This window comes from Aethalodelphis obliquidens, unplaced genomic scaffold (assembly GCF_003676395.1).
Source record: "Aethalodelphis obliquidens isolate GAN/ISIS:26980383/991018 unplaced genomic scaffold, ASM367639v1 scaffold3, whole genome shotgun sequence".
NCBI classification, from domain to species: Eukaryota; Metazoa; Chordata; class Mammalia; order Artiodactyla; family Delphinidae; genus Aethalodelphis; species Aethalodelphis obliquidens.
Genome location: NW_020837947.1, coordinates 41707301 through 41734407, shown reverse-complemented (window position 1 = coordinate 41734407; position 27107 = coordinate 41707301). Strand labels below are relative to the sequence as shown.

Here is a 27107-nt window from a genome sequence, read left to right as displayed (position 1 = left end):
CAATGCCATAATAACTGTATACCTTGTCATGGGAGACAGGAAGCAAGGAACTCACATCAAGGTTGAAAATTGGCTAAGACATTTATTCTATTTACAGAAAAAATCATACCTAATATTCAGATTTATTGTTCATAAGTCATCCCACAGTAAAATTGTGAAATGTCATTATCATATACTGTATTTCTGTATCTATATCTGTATTTGTTGATGTGTCTACATCCACGGGGGTCCACAAACAGTTCTGTAAAAGTTCAGACTAGAGATATTTCAGGCTTTGCAGGCCAGACAGTCTTTACAGCCACTCAACTCTGCCATGGACATGGCTGTCTTCCAATAAAACTTTATTTACAAAACCAGGCAGCTGCCAGATTTGTTAGTTTACTGACCCCTGATGTGGACTGTAATTGTCCTTGCAAACTTTTCCCTAATCTGCAGCACCAGGAAACAACCATTTCCTCTGCAGAGTGTATCATTAACAAAGCTGCTGGAATGCTGCAGCCTTCCAGCATCAACAAAGCTCTACACAGAACGCTACAGATTTTTTTGCACTTCAAGTGTGTGGACTTGTTTTCAAAGCTAATTGTAATCGTTTCTACGCAGCTTTAGAATAAGTGGAGTATCCGCCTCCTATCTGAGTTCTTGGTGGCATCTAAGGCCGCATCTGTTAGTTTTGTTATAAGGATATCTGTGGCATGCATACAATACAGTGAACTGTCTTCAGTTTATTGGTTAAGTTGTTTTCATTTTACGTAAAGGAATGAGTAGGGTGCCAATGCAAAACAACAGTCCTGAGCTAAGATGGATATTAAAGCCATAGCTTACAGAGGAGGAGGAAGCAAAGCCATCTGGAGACAGGGAGCACATCCTAAACTGATTTTCTGCATACTGTGTGCCCCAGGAGAAACAACAATATCAGATAATAACAATAATATTGTCCAATTAACTTTCCCAGAATCACGTGTCCGGAGAAAACCATTGTATATATGCACAGGTTAACTTGACAATAAAGAAGGTCGTTTCCAAGTGACATATGTCCTTACAGCTTAAGTGACTTCTCACCATCTCCCTCAAAACAATATACTGAGAGAGACATATAGAGACATATAGATGGGTATATCAATTCATGGATGTCAAATATAGGGGAAACCTCTAGATTTTTATTTTAAAAAAATGTGTTTGTGTAATAGTAACATAACCCAAAATTCACATTTTTTGCAACTCCTAAGACATTAGATAATTTAATTTTTAATAATAGGTACAAAGAAAAAGAAATGACCAGTGTTGAATGTCTGTCACATTTTTTATAGCACTTCATGGATTTCAAGTATTATACAATTCTGGGAAAAAGTAATAATAATGATGTAAGATTTTATGATGGAATAACCAAATATTCTGGGCCTCCTGCCGATACTTCTCAGTGATATTCTGGAATTAAAAAGTGAGTGTCGAGGACTATTCAAGAAGGTGGCAGCTACTTATCACGTTCTGTGGATGAAGGGTGTCACTGGCCTTACCAGTAAACAAAGGATGTAGCAGCCATCAGGCCATCAGCCACTTCAGCCCAGACTGTGCACCCTGAGGGGATTCAGGATGGAGAAAAACAGGATACTGACCCTAGATAGTTAAGGTGCATATCAAAGGAATGGTTTCCATGAGTCCAGATTCTCGCATCTTCCCATACAGAGAAAAGCACTAAATTCATTAACTTGAGATGTTTGTTTTTCTTTAATTAGCAGAAATCTTTTGATGTTTAACTACCTAGTTTGGTTTTGCAAAACTCCTATATATCCTGGCTCCTCCCTTACCTCTTAGGAATACTCCCTTTTATAGCTGTCTGAGAACTTGTCTCCTGGGCTTAAGTCCTCAGGAAATTCTCCAAATAAAACATAATTCTTAACTTTTAGGTAGTGCATTTTTTTTCAGTCTACAGACCAGACTTCTTATTTAGAAAAAAAATTTATTAGCCATGGAAACCATAATATGATTTCTTCCTTGACAGCTGCCACGTCAAGATATTCTTTACAATAAATTACTCATCCATTTATTTCATTTTTCTGTCTCTCTTGCCACCAGCAGGTGCATGTGAGAGAAGGAAATGAGGAATTCCAATATGGTTGCAGGAGAGTTCATTTTTCATTTTGTCAAGGGGTTTCCCCCTCCTGCAGCCGGGATAATATTTCTTGATGATTGTGCATTTCTATGAATTGAGAAAGAACAGCTTCCAAATTCATCAACAATCCATTAAAGTTGTTCCAAGATATGTGGAATTAAATAAAGTTGAGCCCCACCCACCCCTGTACAATAAGAGATATGGATTGCCCTAGAAACTTGAATATAGGGAATGGAAGAAACAAAAAGAGTTAGGCTGCAACGCAGTTAACCAAGCATTTAGGAGATGGGAAGAGAATTGGGTGGAACCTCTGGGTGCTGTGTTAGCTGTCACTACAAGACAAGCCCTAAGTTCTCTGTTAGACCTGCCCACACCTCCCATGTCCTCAGTTCCAAGTCGTTCATCGCGGCACTTTGTACTTCTCTGAGGGACTGGTTTTCTGAAAATGAAATGAGATGATACACATGAAAATACTTTGGAGGAAGTAGACCACAGCTTTGTTTGCTATCTAAGATTATCAATCTTAATTTAGAATTGTTATGAAATGTACCTTCCTAAATATGGTTCTCATCTTAGAACACTTCTCAGGTTGCGAGAAAGGAGACCAATTGGCAGGAATTATACCTACGACACCACGCAGTGTATGCTAGTGCTATAGAGGGTGTTAAGAGTAAATCCTCTCTGTTAAAAAGATGATATGTGACAATAGGACAATAAACACACCATGAGAAATGCTTAGAAGAGAATCACATACTCTCAGAACAGTCAGCTTCAGTACTTGAGATTCTTAATTTCTCTCTTCTTCACTCCCCACGTGTACTCCATCAGCAAATTCTATCCATCCTCCGACAAAATAGATCCCCTTCTGTTTCTACTGCCATCGTCTTGGTTCAGAATACAACCATCGCTCACTTAGACCATTTCAGTAGTCTCTTGGTCTTTCTGCTTCCACTTATTCCTCTTGTCAATGAAACAATGTTGCCTGCCCCATCCGAAAACAAAGGACGTTGCATCACATCACAGTCATCACATTACAGCCACGGGACTCAGGATAGAAACAGGATGCACCTAGAAGTCAGCCACTGCAGCCACCCCCCACGGTGCCCTCTGAGGAGACCCAGGGTGAGAAAGTACAGGACACTGGCCCCAGACAGCTGGGGTGCATATCAAAGGAACGATTTCAGTGAGCCCAGACTCTTGCATCTTTCCATACACAGAAAAGTGCTAAATTCCTTAACTTGAGATGTCTGTTTTCTGTAATTAATAGTAATCTTTTGATGTTGCAACTACCTGGTCTTTGTTGCAAAAACTCCTACATATCCTGGCTCTTCCCTTAGCTCTTCAGAGCAGTCCCTCAGAGCTGTCTGAGAGGCTGCATCCTGGGTTTAAGTGCTCAGTTTTGTCCGCCAAAGAAACATAATTCTCAACTTTTAGGTGGTGTGTTTTGGGTTTTTTTAGTTGACGGTCTCTACAGTTAATCACCCACCAGCAGCCAGGGTGATCCTTTTAAAACACCAATCAGATTATGTTCTCTTCTTCTGAATACCCTTTACTAACTTCTTTCTCACTGCATTTTGAGCAAAATTTAGATGCCCTGCTGACCTCTAAGGGCCTGACAACTTTCCTGAGTGCCTATGTCCTATGGCTCATTGACTGAAAAAAATGCACCACCTAAAAGTTGAGAGTTATATTTTATTCGACATTCTTAGGACTTAAAGCCTGGGAGACAGCATCTCAGATAAATGCTGAGAAAACTGTTCCAAAGAGGAAGGGGGGATATAGGAGATATAGGAGTTTTTGCAATCACGGCAGTCTTTCCCAAAGTCATATTACAGATTAAGTTCTTCAAGTTAGTGTTAGTCTGTCTCCCACGAGAGACTGGAAACTGGGAACAGAGTTATATCCATTTTATTTGTCACCGTACCCCCAGCACATGATGCATAATAGGAACTCGGTAAGCATTTCTTGAAGGGATGGATATGATATTTAGGGTGATATATAGGGTCTCAGATCATGGTTAAGCTCAGTTATTAAATGAATAATTACTGAGCTATTAGTTACTGCGTCTATTACTAATAGTTACTGAGTCTATTGGTTTCATAGGGCTGCTGTACCAGATTACCACAAACTTTGGTGGCTTGAAACAAACAGACATTTGTTCTCTCACAGTTCTGGGGTCAGAAGTTCGAAATCAGTTTCACTGGGCCAAGGCTAAGGTTCAGCAGAGCCATGTTCCAACTCGAGGCTCTAGGCTCTAGAGAATCTGTTCTTTCTTCCAGCTTTTGTTGCTGCCAGCATTCCTTGGCCTGTGGCTCTATCGCTCCAGTCTTTAAGGCCAGCATCTTCAAATCTCTCTTCTCTGTCTTCACATCCTCTTCTTCTCTGTGAGTCTAAAACCTTCCTCTGCTCCCTCTTGTAAGATACATGTGACTGCATTTCAGGCCCACCTGAATAACCCAGATGTATTAGTCTGCTCTGGCCACCATAACAAAATACCATAAGCTGGGTGGCTTGGACAACAGAAACTTGTCACACATTTGAAGGCTGGAAGTCCCAGATCAGAGTCCAGCAGGGTTCAGTTTCTGGTAAGGGCTCTCTTCCTGGCTTGCAGACAACTGCCTTCTCACATCTTCGCATGGCCTTTCCTCCGTGTGTACACATGAGGGGGAGCGCAGGGCGGTGGGAGAGAGAGCTCTCTGATCTCTTTTCATAAGGACACTAGTCCACCTTTATGACCTCATTTAACTTTAATTACCTTAATGGAGGCCCCATCTCTAAATACAGATACATTGGGGGTCATGGCTTCAATATACAAATTTCTTGGGGAGGGGTACACAATCCAGTCCATAGCACCCAGGATAATCTGTCATCTCAAACTCCTTAATCACATCTGCAAAGACCCTTTTTCCAAATAGGGTAACCAACATTCACAGGTTCCAGGGATTAGGATGTGAATGTACTTTGGGGTCCACTTTAAAGCTTAGCACAATGAGGAAGCAAAATTAATTGCTAAACTTACATATACTCAGGGCTGCTCAAACGTGATTTGTGTCAATGGGGAGCAGTTGCTCAAAATTAATAAACAAGGTAAAGCAGAATAGGAATTTATGAGGACTTATATAATTATCATTGTAAGAAAACTCAAGATAAATATGTCCAGACACTGAGCCTATAAGCCAGGGGGTTATTATTTGCATTGCCAAAACAGCCTTCCTCTCCAGATGGATTGATTGTCTCTTAAGTTGCCAATTCTATAAATGCATTTTCAGTTCAACTTGATTTATGCTGAAGTTTTCAGAGAGGGCTATTGAGGAAGGTTTTTTATATCTATCTTTGCTTTAGCATTTACTTCTTGTGATATAAAGATAACAATATAGCTGACATTTATTGAACATTTACTATGTGCCAAGAACTGCACCAAAAGTTTTATACATGCATTTCATTTAATGCTCACAAAAGTCCCATATGGCAGGTACTATTATTATCCTTTGTTAACTGATGCATGACCAGAGGTATAGAGAAGTAAGGAACTTGTCCAAGACCATAGCAAGGAGGTGGCAAACAGGTATGCAAACCCCAGCATTCTGACTCTAGAGCTTGTACTGTGAACCACCACTTGATATTGCCTGGAAAATATCATTAAACACTCCATTTCTAAAACTTGCCATGGAGAGAAATTGTTAGGAAAGTTTATATCAGCATCTAGCCCTTTAATATAACAGATTTTTGTGTTGTTAATAGTCAGGGTTATCCAGAGAAATAGAACCAATAGGGTGTGTGTGTGTGTGTGTGTGTGTGTGTGTGTGTATGTATGTATATCTATCTTTATCACTACATAGTCCTATCTATCCATCTTCCAATCTAGAGCTAGAGAGATAGAGAGATGGATTTATTTTAAGGAAGTGTCACATGTGATTGTAGAGGCTGGCAAGCTTGAAATCTGGAGGGCAGCCTGGCAGGCTGGAGTCCCAGGGAAGAATTGGTGTTGCAGCTTGAGTCCAAAGGCAGAATTCCTTCTTCCTCGGGGACCTCAGGCTTTTTCTCTTAAGACCATCAACTGACTGAATGAAGCCCATCCACATTATGCAGGGTAATCTGCTTTACTCAGAGTCCACTGAGTTAAATGTTCATTTCGTCTAAAATATAGCTTCACAGCAACCTCCAGACTGATGTCTGACCAAATACCTAGGCACTATGACTTAGCCAAGCTGAGACATAAAATTAACTGTCACAGGTCTACGTCTTCTCAACCTGGCGCCCATATACACATCTCTGTAAATCATACTTAATCTCAAAATAAAGACAATAACAAGATGGTACTTTTGCCCAACATGATACAACCAGCCTGCACACAACTGAAAACACACTAACCTTTTCCCTAGAAAAGGATGCAAACATCTTGGGGGATGTTCACTCTTCTCCTTGATGTCCTGTAACTTAAATACTGTGGTGTAAAATCAATACATCTTATCTGATAAGGGGATAAGAGAAGGGAGAAAACAAAGATATTTTATACACACACGCTGACAACCATAGTAATAACAAAATAAGGAGTAAATACTCGTGACAATTAGTCCTCATTTCTGTAACTGGTCATGCTGCTGTAGCTGGTACTTATAACTACCTTCTTCCAGTACCCGTTCTCTACTCCACTTGTCGTCAGCGAGTACCTCAGCCAACCACGTGGTTCTTTACCTGGTGGGGTGACCCAGCCTTCATTCCTAAAGAGTCCGAGCCATTAGTAGTCCTGCCTGGATTGGGTTGTTGAAGGTTTCCGTTGACTTCAGTCACAGGCCATGGTAATACAAAGAGATGCCTAGGAGATCTGTAATCCAGACGTACTCTTACCTCCATCATGAAGTAGCAGCCCAATTTCCCCTTGGTAACCGAGGCCGACCACCCCAGCACAGTGACAAGAACTCCCTTCTTTGTTCATTGAGAAGCACGAAGAGCCCAAAGTGGCTGGGTGCCAATCTTAACTTTCAGTTCAGTGGAATCATTGTGTGTCTCCTGGTGAAAATGTTCCTCCCTTTGGAGCTAAGACTTTTAGATCAGCAGAGCCTAAGGTTGCAGTGACAGAAAGCAAAATTTTATCAATGGATCACTAGGAAAAAGTGAATGGTGCCACTCCCGTTTCCATCTCTTGATTCCACTGTAATGGAACAGATGTTCTTTGAGGGGTACTGAGCTGCAATACTATCACTTCCATAAATTAAGGTCCTTCACCTGCTTTACAATTCAGTCCCTTGCAAAATCACTCCAGCCCAGTGTGTACCCCTGTGTTGTGTAGAGAGAAAATAGATCTCATGTGATGCAAGAGTCCAGACATGAGAGTGAAGGCCACTGCTCGGTGTACCTCACACACAAATGTTATCCTTCCTTGACTAGTGATAATAAGAACCAGTCGTGGGAAGGAGACATATATGAGCCATCGAATGGCCTTTGTTGTAAGTGAGCCTATAATTAAACGTTCCCACAGACTAGCCCCCTTTTATTCCACTTCCGGCTTGGCTATGAAGGTCTTTTGCTGGACGGCAGAGAATAGAAATCTGCATGAACGAGGATTTCTAACAATTCATCAAACCAAGTGAAAAGGTCTGTTTGTCATATCAAAGATAGTGGCAGGAATCCATTTTTAGCTCCTTGTTGCTGTACTCATGTGTGAAATTACCCACAGGGGAAGATACTTGCCTGTAAAAGAACCCTTATTGGCCTTAGATGTGATTGGCTGCACAGAATACACTGCCAGAGGAATTGGTTTTGCAAACCAAACAGAAGGCCTCATAAACTGAACTCAGAGGGCAAGGGGGACGTAGCCTTGCCCCGAGTGACAGTGTCAGGCCACGGAGAGGCAAAGGCCCTGGTTGCTGCTTCTCTCCTTAACAATATGATATTTGGAGGATAAGTTGTTTCCCAAGTTTTTAAATCTTAGTGATATCTTGGTTTTCTGATATGGATTGAGAGACCATTTGGCATTTGGACTAAGGTACTCATTGATTTATTTTCTGTCTCAATTAGATTAGCATGAATTTGGGATTATTTCCTCTCTCCTAATTGGAGAAAGAATGTGGAAGGAGGCGTGGAGGTCAGTATTCTTAGTCCCTAAAAAGAACCAGTTTCAGTGTCTGTCGATAGATTGTGTGCCATGCCCACATTTGGTATTTTCCATGCTATGACTTAGAAAAAAGAAATATTGCAATATTTAGCCAGAGAAATTTAGCCCCTTCTTATTTTCTTAAAAACAAAAAAGAATGAAGAAAAAAGAGGAGGAAGAGAAATAAGAGGAGATAAGACTAGGAGACAAAGCAATAATGAGGCAGGTCCAAAGAATTTGAAAAAGCTTGGGCCTCTGAGGGGAATTTATTTCCAGTTCAGTAAACTCAGAAGCAGAACTTTTGCATTTTTAATGCCCTTAATAATGATAAGAATGATCTTGTTAGGTTAGTGCAGAGCCAAAATTAGGAGGTCAAGTACCAACTTGTTTATGTTGATGTTTCTGTGGAGTCAGGTCTGTCTAGTTTCCTTGCCCTGAATAGCAGTTGACTCAGATTCAGCAGCAATAGATCAGGACCAGGCAGAGCCTTTTGTCACAGGATCCCACCCAGGCCACAGCTTACAGCCTGCCCAGCAATGACCAGCTTCCTCTGGTCTTCTTCCCCTGATCTTCTTCTCCCCACCATTCCATTCCCAGGTTCAAGGTGTGGTCCACAGCCCTCTTATACTCACACGGCTGCTGAGAGACGTGTTTTCATTGGTGAGCTGTCCTCTCCCTCCCGGCCCAGGACACTCAGCAGACTGGCTGTGATCCACAGGGTCCCCCTTTCAACCCACATATCAAGTGGGGACCCAAGAGACCTTGGGCTCCCCTTTTAGTTACAAAATCCAATTTTACCTACCCATAATATTTGGACTTAAAAACTCCACGATGGCAGCATTATCTTTAATTATGATTCATTCTTTTTTTTTGAAGAATTAATGGATTGATTCTTTTTTTTAATTAGTTTATTTATTTTTGGCTGTGTTGGGTCTTCATTGCTGCGCGTGGGCTTTCTCCAGTTGCGGTGAGCAGGGGATACTTTTCATTGCAGTGCTAGGGCTTCTCATTGCTGTGGCTTCTCTTGTTGCGGAGCATGGGCTGTAGGCATGTGGACTTCAGTAGTTGTGGCTCCTGGGCTCAGTACTTGTGGCATGCGGGCTCTAGAGCTCAGGCTCAGTAGTTGTGGCACCCGGGCCCAGCCGCTCCACGGCATGTGGGATCTTCCCGGACCGGGGCACGAAGCCGTGTCGCCTGCATTGGCAGGTGGATTCTTAACCACTGCGCCACCAGGGACGTCCCATGATTCATTCTTTTAATTGGTATTTTGCTTAACTTTGTCACTGATGTGTCTTTAAATTACCCTGGTACCTAAGATCTCCAAACTGTGTAATCTGATTCTGTTTGAAACAGAATTGGGCTTATTTATTCCTTTTAGTCTAGAAATCTTGGTTAGATGTGCCAGTTGATTTGGCTTTATATGTGCATTTTATATCATGGAGTGTGGTAGTACAGGGGAGAAGACACTTTGTTTTACACTGCAGAGTATTCAGGACAGTTTCCCAAATTTAATTAAAAGTCTAATTTTTCCCAGGCATAACTTGCTGCTGAAATTGCCAGGCCAGTCTCTCTACATGGAAATTCTTCCCAGCAGCTCTTGAACCTCACCTTTACCAGCCTGTGCATATAACCTTGGGAATGACCAGTCACTGCTTTCCTGGTTCTTCTTACCCATGATTGCATTGACTTCTGAAGCAACTGCTAAATTTGTAGACTCCCAGACTCTACCTTCTCAGATGTTTTCTGCTAAAGAGTTTAAAATGTGGAAAGGTTTGATTACATCTGTGTCTGTTTAAAAGAATAAACTTGAATAAGAACTAGAAAGGAAATCATTATCGTGGCCACATTTCCTTTGTATACGTGAACTCCTTCCACGTCAAAAGCCATGTCTAAGGCAAATTAGAAATATCCTTGAATTTATTTCTGAGAAGCTTCCTTATGCAGTTGAGAGACCAGTTTCAACTCCTTTGCTCACCTGCTATACATGAGAAGCCTTCAGGGGTGGTGTTCTTTCAGGCTACTCAGCTTCTCTCAAGAAAAGTTCAGAAGGCGGATCCTATCAGGTCAGCAGTAGTGGCTCATAGACGCGCGCGCGCGCGTGTGTGTGTGTGTGTGTGTATGCACTAAAAGAGAGAGACAAGGAGAGAAAAATACGTGCTGGGTAAATTTAGAAAAGAATTATATGGGGGAAGGGGACTCTCCAAGTTTTTCAGTCCTGTTTCCTCCTAGCTATTGAGAAATTTTCTTTGCCTGTATCTCCTTTCTGATTTGACCTTATTTTCTCCCTCCTTCCAATTGTATTTTCTCTGACCTTCCTCAGCTCTCCAAGTTAGACCTAAATTGGATTTAAATCTAAATCTGCCCTTCTTCTCAGATAACTTCAGGAGCTTTACCCAAGTCTCATTCCCCTGAACCCCACTTTCCTAGCAAACCCACCAACTGCTCTTTTCCATGTCTTTCTTCCACCTCTCACAAGCGACATTGTTTCTGATTCCAACGAACCTTTGTTTTTTTTGGTGACAGAACTGCCATACATCTCTCTTTAAGAACTAAGAGAATCTTTTAACTTTTCATTACCTATTAAATCAAAATTAGTTCTGGTCATTAATAGGCCCAAGTGGAGTCACTGAGCAGAAGCAGCTGATCTAACATCAGGAACCTTGTAAAAGCCATGTCACACAGAGGCACACACCATAAAAGGCCTCTTTTAACGTGCACTGTCCGGGAAAGAAGGAAAAACCAGGCCCTCCATGTAGAGGCAGTTGGTACACACATTCAGTGAAAGTAGAGCTTTAACCCACAGTCACTTCATGCCCTACCTCACGCCTCTCTGCGGCTGCCCACGTTCTCCTCTGCTTACCCCTGCCATCTTTTAGTCAACCCAAAAAAGAATACCTCCCTTAAAAACTGCCCTCTTCCCCACATAGTATAGTTGATATATTTATAAATATACTTTGAAATGGCTTTCAAACCATGTGGTTTTCTACTTGTATAGCTTTAGGCCCATTCAAGTCATTCGTTTATTAAAACTCGGCTTAGATGTTTAATACCAAAACTAAAATGAAAATTTGGTCTGTCCCTAACTGATGTGCTGAATGTCCCATTCGCTAACTAGTATATATTGAGATGCCAGCTGGCTAAGAGCTAGGTTTCATCCCTGGTTGGAGGTTAAAGAGCTTGGTGCAGATTTATCATCAGTCTTCCAAGCCACCCCATTCTGAATAATGGCTCGTGTCCCAGTCAGATTGCTTTAGGCAACACGCAGACATTCTCCTTATGTACAGCAACTGCTTTCTGATCCTTGCTAGCAGTGAGACCCGTCAAGATGGAAAAAGGCAGGAGAAAAGTCAGTCGTGTGTACAGTGGGGTAGTGAGAAAGGGTGCATCCTTTTTCAGCTTCTCAAAATTACAAGTCAGATAAAATGCAGGCAGAAGTGCAGCACCGAACACACAGCATCTTCTGATGGGCTACAGTTGACTGTGGTGAGGACCACGGAGTACACTTCAGACAGCAGCCCGTATTCTTAAAGGGAGGCAGCAAACCTCTACCTGAGACTCACCTTATCTGTCACCGGGAGATGGCTTTCCAGGAACTAGGCATGAGTATTTCTTTGCAGTAAACAAATTAAGCAGCCTAGAATATACAGAATTTTTGTTTGATTGATTGGTTTTTTTTAAATAATTGCCCTGTCAGGATAAGTGCAGCTTCCAGAGCTGAGGGTCATCCAATCAGTTACCCCTGTTAAATTTTCTTTTTTCTTGTCAATCTATAAAGAGGAGAAAAATGAAACTTTTTCTTACTTTTTAAAATACAAAGCCTTTCTGTAATTATTTTTAACATTCAGTATTTCTCCAGATTAATCTAATGCTTGCGTTACTGCTCCCATTTTAGGTTTGTGTGTTAAATGAAAACGTTCTCTACCGACTATTAATAAAACCCCTTGGGTGACTTCCAAGATGCCTCTGTCATATAAAATTCCATTCTGTCTGTATTTTGAACAATTTTAGAGTGAATTCTGTATGATTAAATGGAAATGCATTGTAAGTAAGGTATGTGTTGTCATTCTAAAGCTGTGTCCCAGGAAAACAGTTTGTAGTGGTTTTATCACTCAACTTGATAGTTCCATGCCCCAAAAATGATTGATTCAGGTATTATTTTTTACACTGACAAAGGCATTAGCTTTACAAAAAATGGCTATTAAAATCTTTGTCATATTGATCAAGTCAGAATATAGGAGCCAAAAGCAGAAATTGAGAGGAATTCAAATCCTTCTCATACCCTGTATCAGATCCTTTCCTGTCTCTACATTATTTCAGTTGCCAAATCCTGTCCACCCCAAGTTTATGAAACTTCCTCTGCCAGTCCTCTGGTCAGCAGCCTACAATCTTCTACCCAGACTCTTGCCTTCTACATTGCTCCTCCCAATTCATCATCACTCTCCTCTAACTGATCACAGGTTTGAAGATGACTTTTGGAGTCAATGATTAAGGATCAGTGCTATGACTTCCCTTTCAAGGAGTCTTTGTTTAGCATTTTATGTATGAGAGATGACGTTGGATTGAGTTGAAAGCTAAAACATTTGAAATACACTATTGGTACAGGCTGATGTTTTTATGGTTTCTTTCTTTAGTATGAAACTTTAATTAAATTCATTAATTCATTCAAAATGTAAACAAAGAGCAAATAACACTTAGTAGATGCCTACACTATGCCAGGCTCTGCACTTGACACTGGTCAAGAAAGACAGAGTCCCATAGTCAAGGGACTATAGGAGAAAGGCAATTTCATCAATGATCATATAAGAGTATTGTAACGGTCTTATATGTAAGGTCATTGATGATAAGATAGTGCTGTAATAATAATAACAATGGAGCCAATGTAGGTTGAACACTCACTGCAAGGTAGGCAGTAGGATGAGTGCTTCACGTGCTTTACCTAATTTTATCTTTATAACAACTCTATAGAGTAGGTACAATTATTATCCCCACTGTACGGATAAGGAAACTTGGACCTTGAAAAAAGTTGTCCACAATGACAGCCAGAGAGGAGTGGGGCTAGATTTGAATCCTGTTTGTGGTTATAATGCAGTTCTAATCTCAGAGCCCCATTCTTAATCGCTCGACCTTCATCTGCTGCAACAGGGGCGGCCTCACACCCAAGACCTGAAAAGTTCTCACTGGAAACTGGAGGTGCATGAGGGGATTTTTGAAAATGAGAGTCACTAACGAAGTATTTGAAATGTTGCTAATGTTAGGAACAAACTCATTTCATTTGCCAAAGTTTCAGGTAAAGGATGAAGCTCTTGAATGTAGAACTTCGGGAAGCAAATTTGGGGGTAAATAAGTTTTCTGAGATCATATACAGCAGTCCTGAGTTAGTGGTTTTCTTTTGCTACCATTTTGTTTGACAAACAAAATCATAAAGAAAAAAATTATTTTCACTGGGAAAAACTGAATTAATCAAGCTAATTAAGTGAAGCTGTTACAAGCTGAGTCTAGTATACAAATCCATCTGAGAAAGTATTATCATATGAGTGTGAAGGATAAAGGACTTATAGGACAGGGTGAGGAGTGCTGTAGAAAATCAGAAAGTGATCTTTAGTCTTAACTACCTTGCTGCTGCTAAAGAAAGAGACAGAGAGACAGAGAGGTAAAAAAACAAAACAAAACAAAACATCATAGCAGGAACTTTTAACCACAGGAATATTTTTTCTAAGTGCCATTTTCAAAACCGCCTTTCCTATTATTGAGCATCATAGCCACCTTTTAACTCTTTATTATAACATTGCAACTTAACTTTATAGACTCTCTGGATCCTTTTCCTGTTTTCCTTTCTTCCAGCTTCCAATTAATTTTTCTTTTTTTTTTTTTTTTACCAGTTTTTAGTTCTTTGACAGTATGAGCATAAAAAATAAAATAGGAAAATCAAATTGATCCTTTTTTCCCAAAAGGATGGATGCAAGATGTAGTCAAGACTGGGACAACAGCTGTCAACTACAATGGGAGTTGGTAGGCCATAAGTGCATTGCATTGTTTTAATCTATCTGTACCTCTGTTTCTCCACTGAGACTATTAAGTCCTTGATGGTAAGGACCATATATTTTCATTTCTCTTTCCCCAGCACATAGTTCAAAGTTTAATACAGAGAAGACATAGAAGAAAACTATTGGTTGAATGAAGGAGTGAATGAATGTATGAAACAGAAATGGAAACACTCATACTGTTACCTCCCTCTCCCCCACTAACTACTCAAGTAATTCCAGAATAACTACTCAAGAAGGCCCAGAAGGTGTAGTTTTTTCCAAAAACGTATGTAAATTCTCGGGGAAGTTGTATACACCAATATTTTCTATTTTTTCACCACAAAACTCTATATGAGTTGTCGAGCAGTAGTTTAGGAACAGAACACTATATATCCATCCCTATTTGGTTTTGTTTTTAGATTAGTGGAGCAAGAATGAAATGTTATACTATTTCTTTCTATCCAAGGATAATCTAATCTTGCAAAGACAGTTACCAAAGTCAATAACAATTCCTACTCAGAAGACAAAGTGTCTGAATTGGATTAAGGTGAAACAAAAGTGCCTGATGCAGCTGTGTCAGTGAGGGACTCAGTGTTTATGGCTTCATTACAACCTTAAGTGGAATATCTCTATTTCTTCCGTGTTTAATGAAGTCACAAACAACCAACTCTTTGTTGAGTGATATTGGAGAGTATTTGCTTTTAACTTGTATTTTAATTCGTGATTAACTAACTCTCTCTCACATCAGGTACTCAGATGGGTGCTTTAGGGAATATTAGCTGAGTGTTCCTCTGTGTTAGCCACAGAGTCAAGAAAAAAGATAAGGAGAATCAGTAAGACCAAGACAGGGTAGAAGAGAACATTCACCTTCCATCAAGATCCTTGGCCGACTCATCAAGCTGCCCGTCACGGCTCCGCTCCCGTCTCTGTGCCTCATTCATGGGTAAGTGCTTCTGCTCTGGCTGCTAAGTGACTTGGCTGTTGTGTTGTTTAGTTTTCAGGACTTTATCTCCTGTCTTTCTTCACCATCCTCCTCGGCCTGGTGCTCTACTCCTCCACCTCCACATACATAGCCCAGGACCCCCGCGTCTACAAGCAGTTCCGCAATCCTTCGGGACCCGTCGTGGACTTACCAGCCACAGCTCAGGTGGAGCCTTCAGTCACCTATACCAGCCTGGGCCAGGAGACTGAAGACGAGCCCCACGTTCGTGTGGCCTAGGATGACACCCTCCCAGCCCACTGAGGACACCTCCGCGGCCGTGTGTCCGCCCGTCATCTCTGTTTTGTACATAGAGAAAGGTATTTATTAGGTGCGGTTTACACAGGTGGACTGCAAGGTAGCGAATCTGAAAGCCTGTAAAAGGCATAAGCTAAACATCCCTGGAGACACAGGCTCTGATCCACCTGACCTGGGGAGATGCCTAGCTAGTGTGTATCCGGGTCACAACCCCCCTGCATTAATTACTGTGAAAATGTTTGAATCAAAAGCAAGTATTATTGTTTGTATTATTACGGTTACTGTTACTACACCGACTTCCAGGAGGAGCTTTTGTACTCCTGATGGGAACTCTCACCAGCCCCACTCACATGTAGTTAACATCAATCCCACTTTTCTATGGCAAGTCACTTTTTAAGAATCACACTTTATTTTTGTGCACAGTCTCTGAGTGCTGCATGCCACAGGAGCTCCACCCTAATGACGCTTCCTTATCCTAGGGACCTGGGGGCTCGCGGTTTCCTCTGTTACCTGTTGGATTGCCTGCTCAATATGTATTTTGTGCTGTGACCCTTGTGGGGAGTGGCAACAGACCATATAATTCTCTATTCTAGGAATAGATATAAAACAAACATTTTAGCCTTTTTATATTTCAATCTCTGATTACTCCAGGCCATTGCCTTTCTGTTGTGCCACATGATTCTGCTAATCAAGTCCCTGTAATAACAGGATAAGGAAAGTTCCGTTTCTGCAGCTTATGGGAAACCCCAGAAATAATATTATTTGTGCTTAGGGCAATACATTTTTTTAAATCTTTCTGCTCCTCCCTATGTTCCCTCTTCAAAATCTATATTGGTTTTCCTTTTTCCCCCCTAGATTCCTTTAGTGATAATATGGAAATCAATCAAGGCATTGGAAAAAGCCATGGTCCTCTGCCCTCTTGTGTGACACCCTTTTTGAAATACACCAGCATGGGAAATTACCTTTACTGTGGAGTGTCATTGGTGGTTTGGCCTCCCAACAAAGTCAGGGTGCTGGTGTGGAACAGTCTCTGACGATCGTTTGATTGAACTGGCCATTCTGTAGTGGTAAAAATGCCACCAATGAAAAAGTCTGGCACTGTGGTCATATTTGGCATCCATTCAATAGCGGAATATATCACACAACATTCTTACGGATACGGAGAATATTACAGGGTCCTGATAAGGCTTTGAGGGGTGTGTCACCGGTCTAATTTTGTTGCCCTTAAAATAGCCCTTTCTTCAAACACAGAAAATCAAGAAACACCACAAACCTCTATGATTTACAATAGATTCTACATGTCAGTATGTGCAATAGTCTTTACCTTTGGCTGGCTTCAATACGATTCGAAAGGATCCTCGATAGAGTTACAGGGTTTGTAAAGGGAAAATAAATGTTTGGGGCAATTCAAATCAATACATCTTAAGCAAGCAAAGCAAAACATCAGAGGGGTCTCCGTAAGGTAGAGAACAGATCGCAGCTTAGTCAGGATTTCCGTAGTAGCCTGAACGAGGCCTAAATACGGCTGGCAGAAGCATCCCATGCTGTCCGCCAGCACCCATGTGACACTTCTGCCTGCCCTCTACCCCAGGACAGGTAGTCCTGCCCTTGGAGTTGGAGCAGACAAACTATCTTTCTTTTCTGACATGCAGATTTTATGCTCATCTCTGTTCAGTCCCCTTAGAAACACGTTTTATTTTCAGTGAAAAAAAAATCACCATTAAAGCTATATCAAGTTAAAAGAGCTTTGCCAATGTTTGCTCTCTGCTACCTTTTAAACCAATTAAATACCTTTCTCTGATATTTTGTCCACTCAGATCTGAAGACCTTTAAAGACTGTGGTTTTATTTTTGTGTTTACATTCCTTTGGTTTGCATAATTTGCTTGATTTATTGCATTCTTAGTATTTATTTTAAGCCAAATGTTTTCGTCTTTTTTATTCATTTTTATGACCCTAATTTGTAGACGCTTAGTAAAGTCGTATGAGAAATAAGTGGATGAAAGTATTTCCAAGTCGACTCGGTGGACTGGGAATTTTTTTCAAATTTAAATTTCAAAAGGGTTTGCCAATCAGTGGATGGCTACAAGTTGCCATCCGAATTATTTTCTAGGATATTGTAATTGACTCCACTGTATGGAAACCAAGTGTGAATGTTAAGGTGAATTCACTGTATACCTTTTACCATCCAATGTCCTTGTACACAAGATTTTCATGTCACTGGGGTAGCTCACTGTGTTGGTTCTTCTCCATTTAGAAAGGCTGATAACGTACTGAATTGTCTGAGATCAGGAGTTCCAGATTGACCCTTCGGGGAAAAAAGAAAATAGCAAGAAACAAACTTTCTTTCCGTGTAAAAACATCGATCCTTTGGGAGTGGGGTGGGAAATGGGGGTAGGACATCATAAACTCTAGCTGTTTGAGTTTCTGAAATTTCATAACCTCAGTAGACACCAGCAAAAATTTCAGCTTTTCAATCCACCACCAACCACTCTCTCCTCCACACATGAGACTTTAGCAATTTGTCTAGAATTTGGTTGGGTAAGCAAACCTTAGCTCTCCTAAGTGGTGGTCCTCACTTACTCAATGACAGCTTGCACTGGGGATACTGCTCGCCTTGGTCACACTTTCCCACAGCTCCGAACTCTGAAATACACAACCAGGTAGAACAAGCAATGGAAAAATTTACACCACTGTGTCCCATGAAAATGTTTCAATGTTTAGTTTAGGTATTGCTAACTTGTGCTATTAACCTTCTGACAAGCAGTGTAGTATTGTTTGTTTTGGGTTTGTTTTTGATTTGTAACCATTTAGGAGTCCCCAGCTAGCTACCAGTACAGATTTTACCCCATGGGTAGGATTCTACTGTCAAGCCACGTAACAAAGCACACTAATCCAGACACTGCAAGTGGAAAATATGAACCAAAAAGGAAATTGACACCGATAAGTTGAACAAACTCTCCATTTTTGATATTTGCATGCTCCCCTATGGACTGGCTGTGGCAATGTAATGCCTGTATAATGTTTTCAAATAAAAATAAACGCTTTATGAAAGCACAGAGTTCTTGGTTTTCTTGAGTGTTTGTCTGCACTATGACAACCAGGGAAGCAGCTCCTGTGGGATGCTAGAAATAGCAACGGAAGTAGATAGCAGGGTACATGTCAAAATAAAAACCAGAAAGAAAATATTTCCAAATTAGGAAGGGCACAGTTGGTCTCAGAGCTGTAGCTTCGAAAAGCCAAATTAAACACATTTGTAATTTGCAAAATTAATTATTTATCTAGGTACTTAAGAAGGCTCTGGGGCTACAACCTCCAAGCCCACATTTAAAACACATGTAGGACAATTATAAATTTACCCCCAAGAAACAATTTCTCATAAAGAAGAAAGTTTTGTGTAAGCTGCCCTCAGCACAATGCCAGACACAAAGGAAGAGCATTAACATTTACAAAGCAGGACTGTTTGTGTTTCTGCTCTGAACTTACACAGCATCTTGTCATAGTCACTTCTCCACTAACTGCAGTCACCCAGTGATTTTAAGTACCGAGAAACGATTGTATATACATTTACATGTTCTTGTCATTTATGTTCATAATCAGACCTCAAAAATTAAATGAGCTAAAAAGACTGTGTGTCCAAGTTATATATTTAAAATCTTAAAAGAAAAACAGTCATTTTTCAAGGGAAAAAAGGAGCAAGGAGTGGCACATAGCCTTTATACAGGGCTCTTAAGTAGAGATCCATTGTGATCTGCTTTTATAAGTAGAACAGTACTGCACGTCACATAAATAATTTGTTTAAACAGCGTGATTCAGTTTTAAAAAAGTTTTTCCTTGAGAAATGTAACTCTTTCTCTAAAGTATTATTTTTCTTTAGTAAACTCTTTGATCATAGATGAAATACAGTTGAACTTCAACTCAGTCTGTGTCTAAGTGTCCAACAATTCTAAATTATTGGGGTCCACATAGTATACCTAATAAACATATATGGCATGTTTAGCCTGCCTTCCCAGTGAATTATCATTTTCTTAAGAGAAAGAACTGGGTTTCCTAAATGCTTGGAAGTTCTTGCAAAGGGAAGCTAAGGCAGTACTTGAATGGTTTTTGTGATTATTAGCATGAAGAAAAAGAGAAGCAAGTCAAATTCAGCAAGTGAGCTGTAAGTACTGTATTGTCTTGATGTTCCATAGGAAAACAAATTGAATATCTGCAGTAATAGGGACTGAAATCAAATCCAGCTGATCTATTTTCAGGCCCCACGAAACACCTTGCTCATGGAAGGCTCTCACATCTTTTTTTTTTTTAATGGAATCTAACTTCTAAATCAGAAATACAAAGTACAAGGCTAAGATACTCTATTACAAAATATCCCCCTTTTCCTTCTACAGCTAAATACTTTTTTCTGTAAAATTCCTGTTCTTGGAAAGAAAGGCATCACGAGGTCCAATTAAACCACCCTTGAATTTTTTAACAAACCCTTAAAATGTTAGTCTACTCCTTCAGGTTGACCCTGGGATAAAAAACAACAAAGTGAAGTTCTTTTTTCACTTACAAATGGTGTTTTTGAATGCATAACATTGCTTCTTAATTATGTACACTGATCTTTCTTTTCTCTTTCTTCTCTTCCTTTTTTCTTCGATTTTTTAAATTTCTTTTTCTTTTTTCTTTCTGTGAACATAAACAGAGGACTCATTCTGGGCCACCTACTCAGTCTCTGTCCTTTATTCTCTATGTGGTCAAAAATGTTTAATTCAAAAAAAATTATAATACAGCTGGAAAGCCCCACACCTACCAGATGGCCTTTCATTAGTGCCTGAAAGGACAAGGCATTGTGCGTCACTTTTTGGACAGCCAGGCAAGTCGCCTCCAAACGACACTGCAACCTGATTAACAGGGAAAACTAATGATCAGAGTGGGGAGGTCCCTGGGAATAGACTAAAATTAGGGGCTTCCATCTGGATAGACAAAGGCCTGGTGTAATATGACTAAATCTATAAAAGCATGCAAATGAGCTTGTTCACCAGGCCTCAGCGTTAGAGCTGGGAACCATCCCATAATGCTTGAAGGATAATTTCAGGATGGATAAAGATAAATATTACTTTTTACACAACAGGGAGTAATCTTCCTGAACTCATTACCCCACAGTGATCGCACTGGCTGAGAATGTGTTATGTCACCAAATAGATGAGAATGCTACATTCAGGCAGTAAATAGGCTGTGTAATTCATTATCCAACCCGTCAAGCAGGCACTCAGTAATTATGCCTGGACAACAGGTCCATAGACTCAGTCTGTTGCAGGCGAACCTGGCTGTGTGGTCACACTGGCTTTAAGAGGCATTACACCAGTACATCCCCGAGCCTGGGAACTTGGCAGCACTGTGGATAGCTATGTCTTTGGGCTGCTAGATGTCGCTGTCTGAGGTTAAAACATCAGGATGACCACCTGCCTGCAGTGGTGAGGCTGTTATTGGATTCTCCACTCCTGGGGGGCAGCCCCGGTCTAGGTTCTCATCTTACTGTTCAGGCTTCCTCCTCCCAAACGTCTGAGGTCAGGGGTGGTGACGTGAGAGGAGTTCCAGTGGTAACATCTCGAATATCTTCACCACTGTGTCATTGCTAAATGTGTAAAAAAGTAAAAGCAAGAGAGAAATGTGAGGCTAAAGGAAGCAGTATTGCTGGAATTATTCAGAAGTAAATTACACTCGAGGGCAACACACCCATCCATTTCAAGAAATGCTGAGCAACAGATAAATGTGTGCATGCATGAATTCCTCATGGGAGGAAGAAGTAGATCCCCAGGTGCGGAAGAGCACGTGCCTCGTGGCGGTGGGTCAAAAGCCTTCTGCACCTGACATTTCCCCCAACAGTGTCCACAAATGCCATTTCTGGGATTTGGGGCTAAAAGGTTGAAACATGGGGTGATACCTACTTTTGTGCAATGTTGGGTCTTATTCCTGCCTTTCTTGCCCTTGTCTTTGTAGGTAGGTGAGGAGAATTACTTCCATAGTACCTGAAGAGGTTTGATAAATTTTAAGTAGTAGTAATAATTGAAGTTTCACAGATGGTTGGCCACTTGCCAATTTCACACTAAACTAGAAAAGCAGTTAAGAAAATCTGCTTGTTCTTAAAATGACTACTTTTCTAAATGAAATTATTAAAGAGGGAGGAAATGGGCTAATCACTGAAATAATCAAAACAGTTTCATGGAATGGACTTGAGGACATGGGAAAGGGGAAGGGTAAGCTGGGACAAAGTGAGAGAGTGACATGGACATATGTACGCTACCAAATGTAAAACAGATAGTTAGTGGGAAGCAGCCGCATAGCACAGGGAGATCAGCTCGGTGCTTTGTGACCACCTAGAAGGGTGGGATAGGGAGGGTGGGAGGGAGGCTCAAAAGGAAGGGGATATGGGGATATATGTGTATGTATAGCTGATTCACTTTGTTATAAAGCAGAAACTAACACACCATTGTAAAGCACTTATACTCCAATAAAGATGTTTAAAAAAAAAACAGTCTCATTATGGGACTCCCTGTGAGCTTTTGTTTGAATTCTCTAATACAGTTTTGGGCATTAAATAGGATTTTAAAAGCTAAATAGGTCACTCATGCATAAATGGTTCAGTGAATCACATAACTGCTTTATGGGCCCCATGATTCTGCCTATCAGGCTGCATTTTAATTAAAAGGAAAGTTGTCAGGGATAGAGGACAACTTAATATGAGGAGTTTGGTGTCGTAGTTGAAGACTGAGACTTCACTTGACATTCAGTTTTCAATTCATAATTATGACCTCCAAACAACTGTGAAGTTCATCTTCATTTCAGTCACAAGCTTAGACACAGAATTTGAGAGCTAGCGGGAACACTGGCGACCATTCCGTTCAAAATCTCAAGTCATGTCATGGCATCTAAGGGTGGAGATGGTTTAGTTGAAGAAAAGATGTTTAGCCTGGAGAAGCTATAGCCTTGTTCATCGCTGGCAAAATTTGGTAGATAACAATATAGTGTGTGGTACTTCTGTAAAAGAGCCTGCTCTGTGATCACCAGAAACCAGTGTCAGAGAGCTAATGCAGATGCTTCCCGTTAAGGGGCGGGGCAGCTTGTTAGGCAGCTTGGATAAATGGTCCTTAGGAGGATCCCTATTTCCAACCAACTCCGGAAGTGGAATCCCAAAAAGAAAAGAAAGGAAAAGCACCCAGTACATGCCCAAGCTAGACTGCCTTTGCCCTTTGGATTGAATCCATCCAGCCGAATACACAGACAGGAAATTCTCCCTCTGCTACTCCTATTCAACATACAAGTGTAAGAGGCGTCCTTGGGACTGGCTTTGCCTGTGATACTCCCAAAACCAGACGAACTACTTAGAGCTGCAATGGTCTATCTGCAACTGCTGCACCAGAGTGGAGAGCTCACTGCTTCCCTGGGGGATTTCCAGCTCCCAGACACCCACTAGCCCTCACTCCTATATTCTCCAATGACCTGGCAGGTCAGCATCACTAGTGAGGCCACCACCCTTGGGAAACAAGTTACCTGCCATTGAATGAAGACCCGACTGCACTCAAAGGTGAAGAAGCTTCTATTTTTCTCCTTATTGGCACAACAGAAACCACTCAGTCCAGTGGCCCCTAGAATGCGAGGATGGGGGGAAATAAAAGTCATTGAACAAGAGATCACGGTGACTGAAGCTTTCAATTTTTTTAAGCAAAATTTGCCCCTGTCTGCCCGGAGGCACCAGAGTCTCTTTAGAGCCATCAGGGCTCTGTGGGATCACCACCCCCTACTCCTGGGTTAATGGGGTGAAAACACCCTTTTACTATTTCTCCTGTGGTTGGTCGAATGGATTGCTTCTGTCCATAATACAATCTCCTTTCCTTGATTCTTGACATTGTAAAGGAATAGATTTTTATGTACTAATGTAATTTTGATTATTTACATTATCATGATAAAGTAGAAAGTCTTCTTTAGGGTACAACGTAATTCCCATCTGTTTCTAATGTGATTGTACCAGCATCCGAGTTTTGGCATCACACTACTTCTGTCTACTCCTCCTGAAGTGACTGACCTAGCTTCACAGCAGCATCCACGTCTGCTGCCATCTTCTTAGCTTGGTCTTTCTACTTCGTTAATTCATTCTTGCTCACTGCTTCTTTGAGAATTTCAGGAAAATGGTTTTCTTTACTTTAGAACTCAAATGTATTTGATCTTTTGTCTTTAAAATCATTTAAGAAAAGGACAAAACTCTACAGAGCATGAATGATTGTATCTCAGATACTGTGCCTAGGCTATACGCACATTTGCTTCAAAAATTAGAATAGAATTAGATTTTTTAACATCACACTGCATGTTCATTAAATGAAAATAGTCTAGGTCCTAAATTACAATGATTTAAAAATTGCATCATATTTTTAATTTAAAATTATTATTTTTCTGATGTCCTTACCTGTCAACACCATACATCAATATTCCCATATTAGCAAAACACTGTGAAATGTTTTACTGCTGGTGGAGTTGGTTTATGCCATCCATCCTGCAGAATGAACTTATTTTCCTCAATTTCTCTTTCTCTTGCATTTTCACTTCCAACACTTAAAAAAAATTTTTTTTACACTATTCTTTTATTCATCCACTGAAACGTTCTTGAGAGGAAGTTGTGACCAAGAAGATAATGTGGAGATAATAATATATAGCAAATAATTCAGTGTTATCCTTATGACAAAGAACTAAAAGGTTTTCTTGTCTTATACACTTTATCCTTAGAAGAACAGAGTAATAAGTAAAAGTATTAATACTGGAGTTGAAAAATCTAAAAAATAAGGCAATAAATGTAGGCCCCCCAAAATCAAACTAAATAAAAGTTTTGGTGAAAGTCAGATGTTTTGCTCCAATCCAGGTTCTGCCTTTAATTGGCCCATTTGTAGCAAATGGACAGATGTAAACAGGACTCCTGACACACCTTGCTCATCACACATGTTCAGTCAAGGTAGAAAAAACGGGTGCCGGCAAAACTTTGTGCCTACAAAGAGGCCAAGTCAAGACACAGTAAGATCAACATAATAAAGACCATAAATGACAAACCCACAACCAACATTGTCCTCAATGGTGAAAAACTGAAACCATTTCCTCTAAGATCAGGAACAAGACAAGGTTGTCCACTCTCACCACTATTATATAACATACTTTGGAAGTTTTAGCCACAGCAATCAGAGATGAAAAAGAAATAAAAGGAAACCAGATAGGAAAAGAAGAAGTAAAGCTGTCACTGTTTGCAGGTGACATGATACTATATATAGAGAATCCTAAAAACGCTACCAGAAAACTACTAGAGCTAACCAGTGAATTTGGTAAAGTAGCAGGATACAAAATTAATGCACAGAAATCTCTTGCATTCCTATACACTAATGATGAAAAATCTGAAAGAGAAATTAACGAAACACTCCCATTTACCATTGCAACAAAAAGAATAAAATATCTAGGAATAAACCTACCTAAGGAGACAAAAGACCTATATGCAGAAAACTATAAGCCACTGATGAAAGAAATTAAAGATGATACAAACAGACAGAGAGATATACCATGTTCTTGGATTGGAAGAATCAACATTGTGAAAATGACTCTACTACCCAAAGCAATCTACAGATTCAAGGCAATCCCTATCAAACTACCAATGGCATTTTTGACAGAACTAAAACGAAAAATTTCACAATTTGTATGGAAACACAAAAGACCCAAAATAGCCAAAGCAATATTGAGAAAGAAAAACGGAGCTGGAGGAATCAGGCTCCCAAACTTCAGAGTATACTACAAAGCTATGGTACTCAAGGCAGTATGGTACTGGCACAGAAACAGAAATATAGAGCAATGGAACAGGATAGAAAGCCCAGAGATAAACCCACGCACATATGGTCACCTTATTTTTGATAAAGGAGGCAAGAATATACAATGGAGGAAAGACAGCCTCTTCAATAAGCAGTGCTGGGAAAACTAGGCAGCTACATGTAAAAGAATGAAATTAGAACACTCCCTAATACCATACACAAAAATAAACTCAAAATGGATTAAAGACCTAAATGTAAGGCCAGACACTATAAAACCCTTAGAGGAAAACATAGGCAGAACACTCTATGACATAAATTAGAGCAAGATCCTTTTTGACCCACTTCCTAGAGAAATGGAAATAAAAACAAAAATAAACAAATGGGACCTAATGAAACTTCAAAACATTTGCACAGCAAAGGAAACCATAAACAAGACCAAAAGACAACCCTCAGAATGGGAGAAAATATTTGCAAATGAAGCAACTGACAAAGGACTAATCTCCAATATTTACAAGCAGCTCATGCAACTCAATATCAAAAAAACAAACAACCCAATCCAAAAAATGGGCAGAAGACCTAAATAGACATTTCTCCAAAGAAGATATACAGACAGCCAACAAACACATGAAAGAATGCTCAACATCACTAATCATTAGAGAAATGCAAATCAAAACTACAATGAGATATCACCTCACACTAGTCAGAATGTGCATCATCAAAAAATCTACAAACAATAAATGCTGGAGAGGGTGTGGAGAAAGGGAAACCTCTTGCACTGTTGGTGGGAATGTAAATTGATGCAGCCACTATGGAGAACAGTGTGGAGGTTCCTTAAAAAACTAAAAATAGAACTACCATACAACCCAGCAGTCCCACTACTGGGCATATACCCTGAGAAAACCATAATTCAAGAACAGTCGAGTGGGTTTCTTCTAGAAAGAAATCTCTTTAATAGCAGGCTCCAAGTCACGATGTGTTTTAAAAGGAAGTCACCAGCATTTTAATCCTCTGTTAGAATCACAGACGCCTAGCAGCTGTTATGAGAAGAAAAGCCGTGTGAATGAAAGGCTCTTGGTGCTGCAGCCAGGAGTCAGTGCTGCGCCTCTGAGGTGGGAGAGCCAACTTCAGAACACTGGTCAACAAGAGACCTCCCAGCTCCACGTAATATCAAACGGCGAAAATCTCCCAGAGAGCTCCATCTCAACACCAGCACCCAGCTTCACTCAACGACCAGCAAGCTACAGTGCTGGAAAACCTATGCCAAACAACTAGCAAAACAGGAACACAACCCCACCCATTAGCAGAGAGGCTGCCTAAAAGCATAATAAGTCCACAGAGACCCCAAAACACACCACCAGATGTGGACCTGCCCACTAGGGAGACAAGATCCAGCCTCATCCACCAGAACACAGGCATTAGGACCCTCCACCAGGAAGCCTACACAACCCACTGAACCAACCTTAGCCACTGGGGACAGACATCAGAAACAACAGGAAGTATGAACCTGCAGTCTGAAAAAGGAGACGTAAAACACAGTAAGATAAGCAAAATGAGAAGACAGAAAAACACACAGAAGATGAAGGAGCAAGATAAAAATGCACCAGACCTAACAAATGAAGAGGAAATAGGCAGTCTACCTGAAAAATAATTCAGAATAATGATAGTAAAGGTGATCCAAAATCTTGGAAATAGAATGGACAAAATGCAAGAATCAGTTAACAAGGACCTAGAAGAACTAAAGATGAAACAAACAATGATGAACAACACAATAAATGAAATGAAAAAGACTCTAGATGGGATCAATAGCAGAATAGCTGAGGCAGAAGA

General features: G+C 40.5%; 1 protein-coding gene across 1 annotated transcript in view; it reads left to right on the top strand.

The window, feature by feature from the left end:
- SLC35F1 (solute carrier family 35 member F1) overlaps positions 1 to 18506 on the top strand; it is a 172695-nt gene extending 154189 nt beyond the window's left edge. The window contains exon 7 of the mRNA XM_027087783.1: positions 15222 to 18506. Coding sequence (XP_026943584.1) covers positions 15222 to 15446 — 225 coding nt within the window. The 3' untranslated portion in view covers positions 15447 to 18506. The remainder of the gene's footprint in view (positions 1 to 15221) is intronic.
- Positions 18507 to 27107: the final 8601 nt, after the last annotated feature.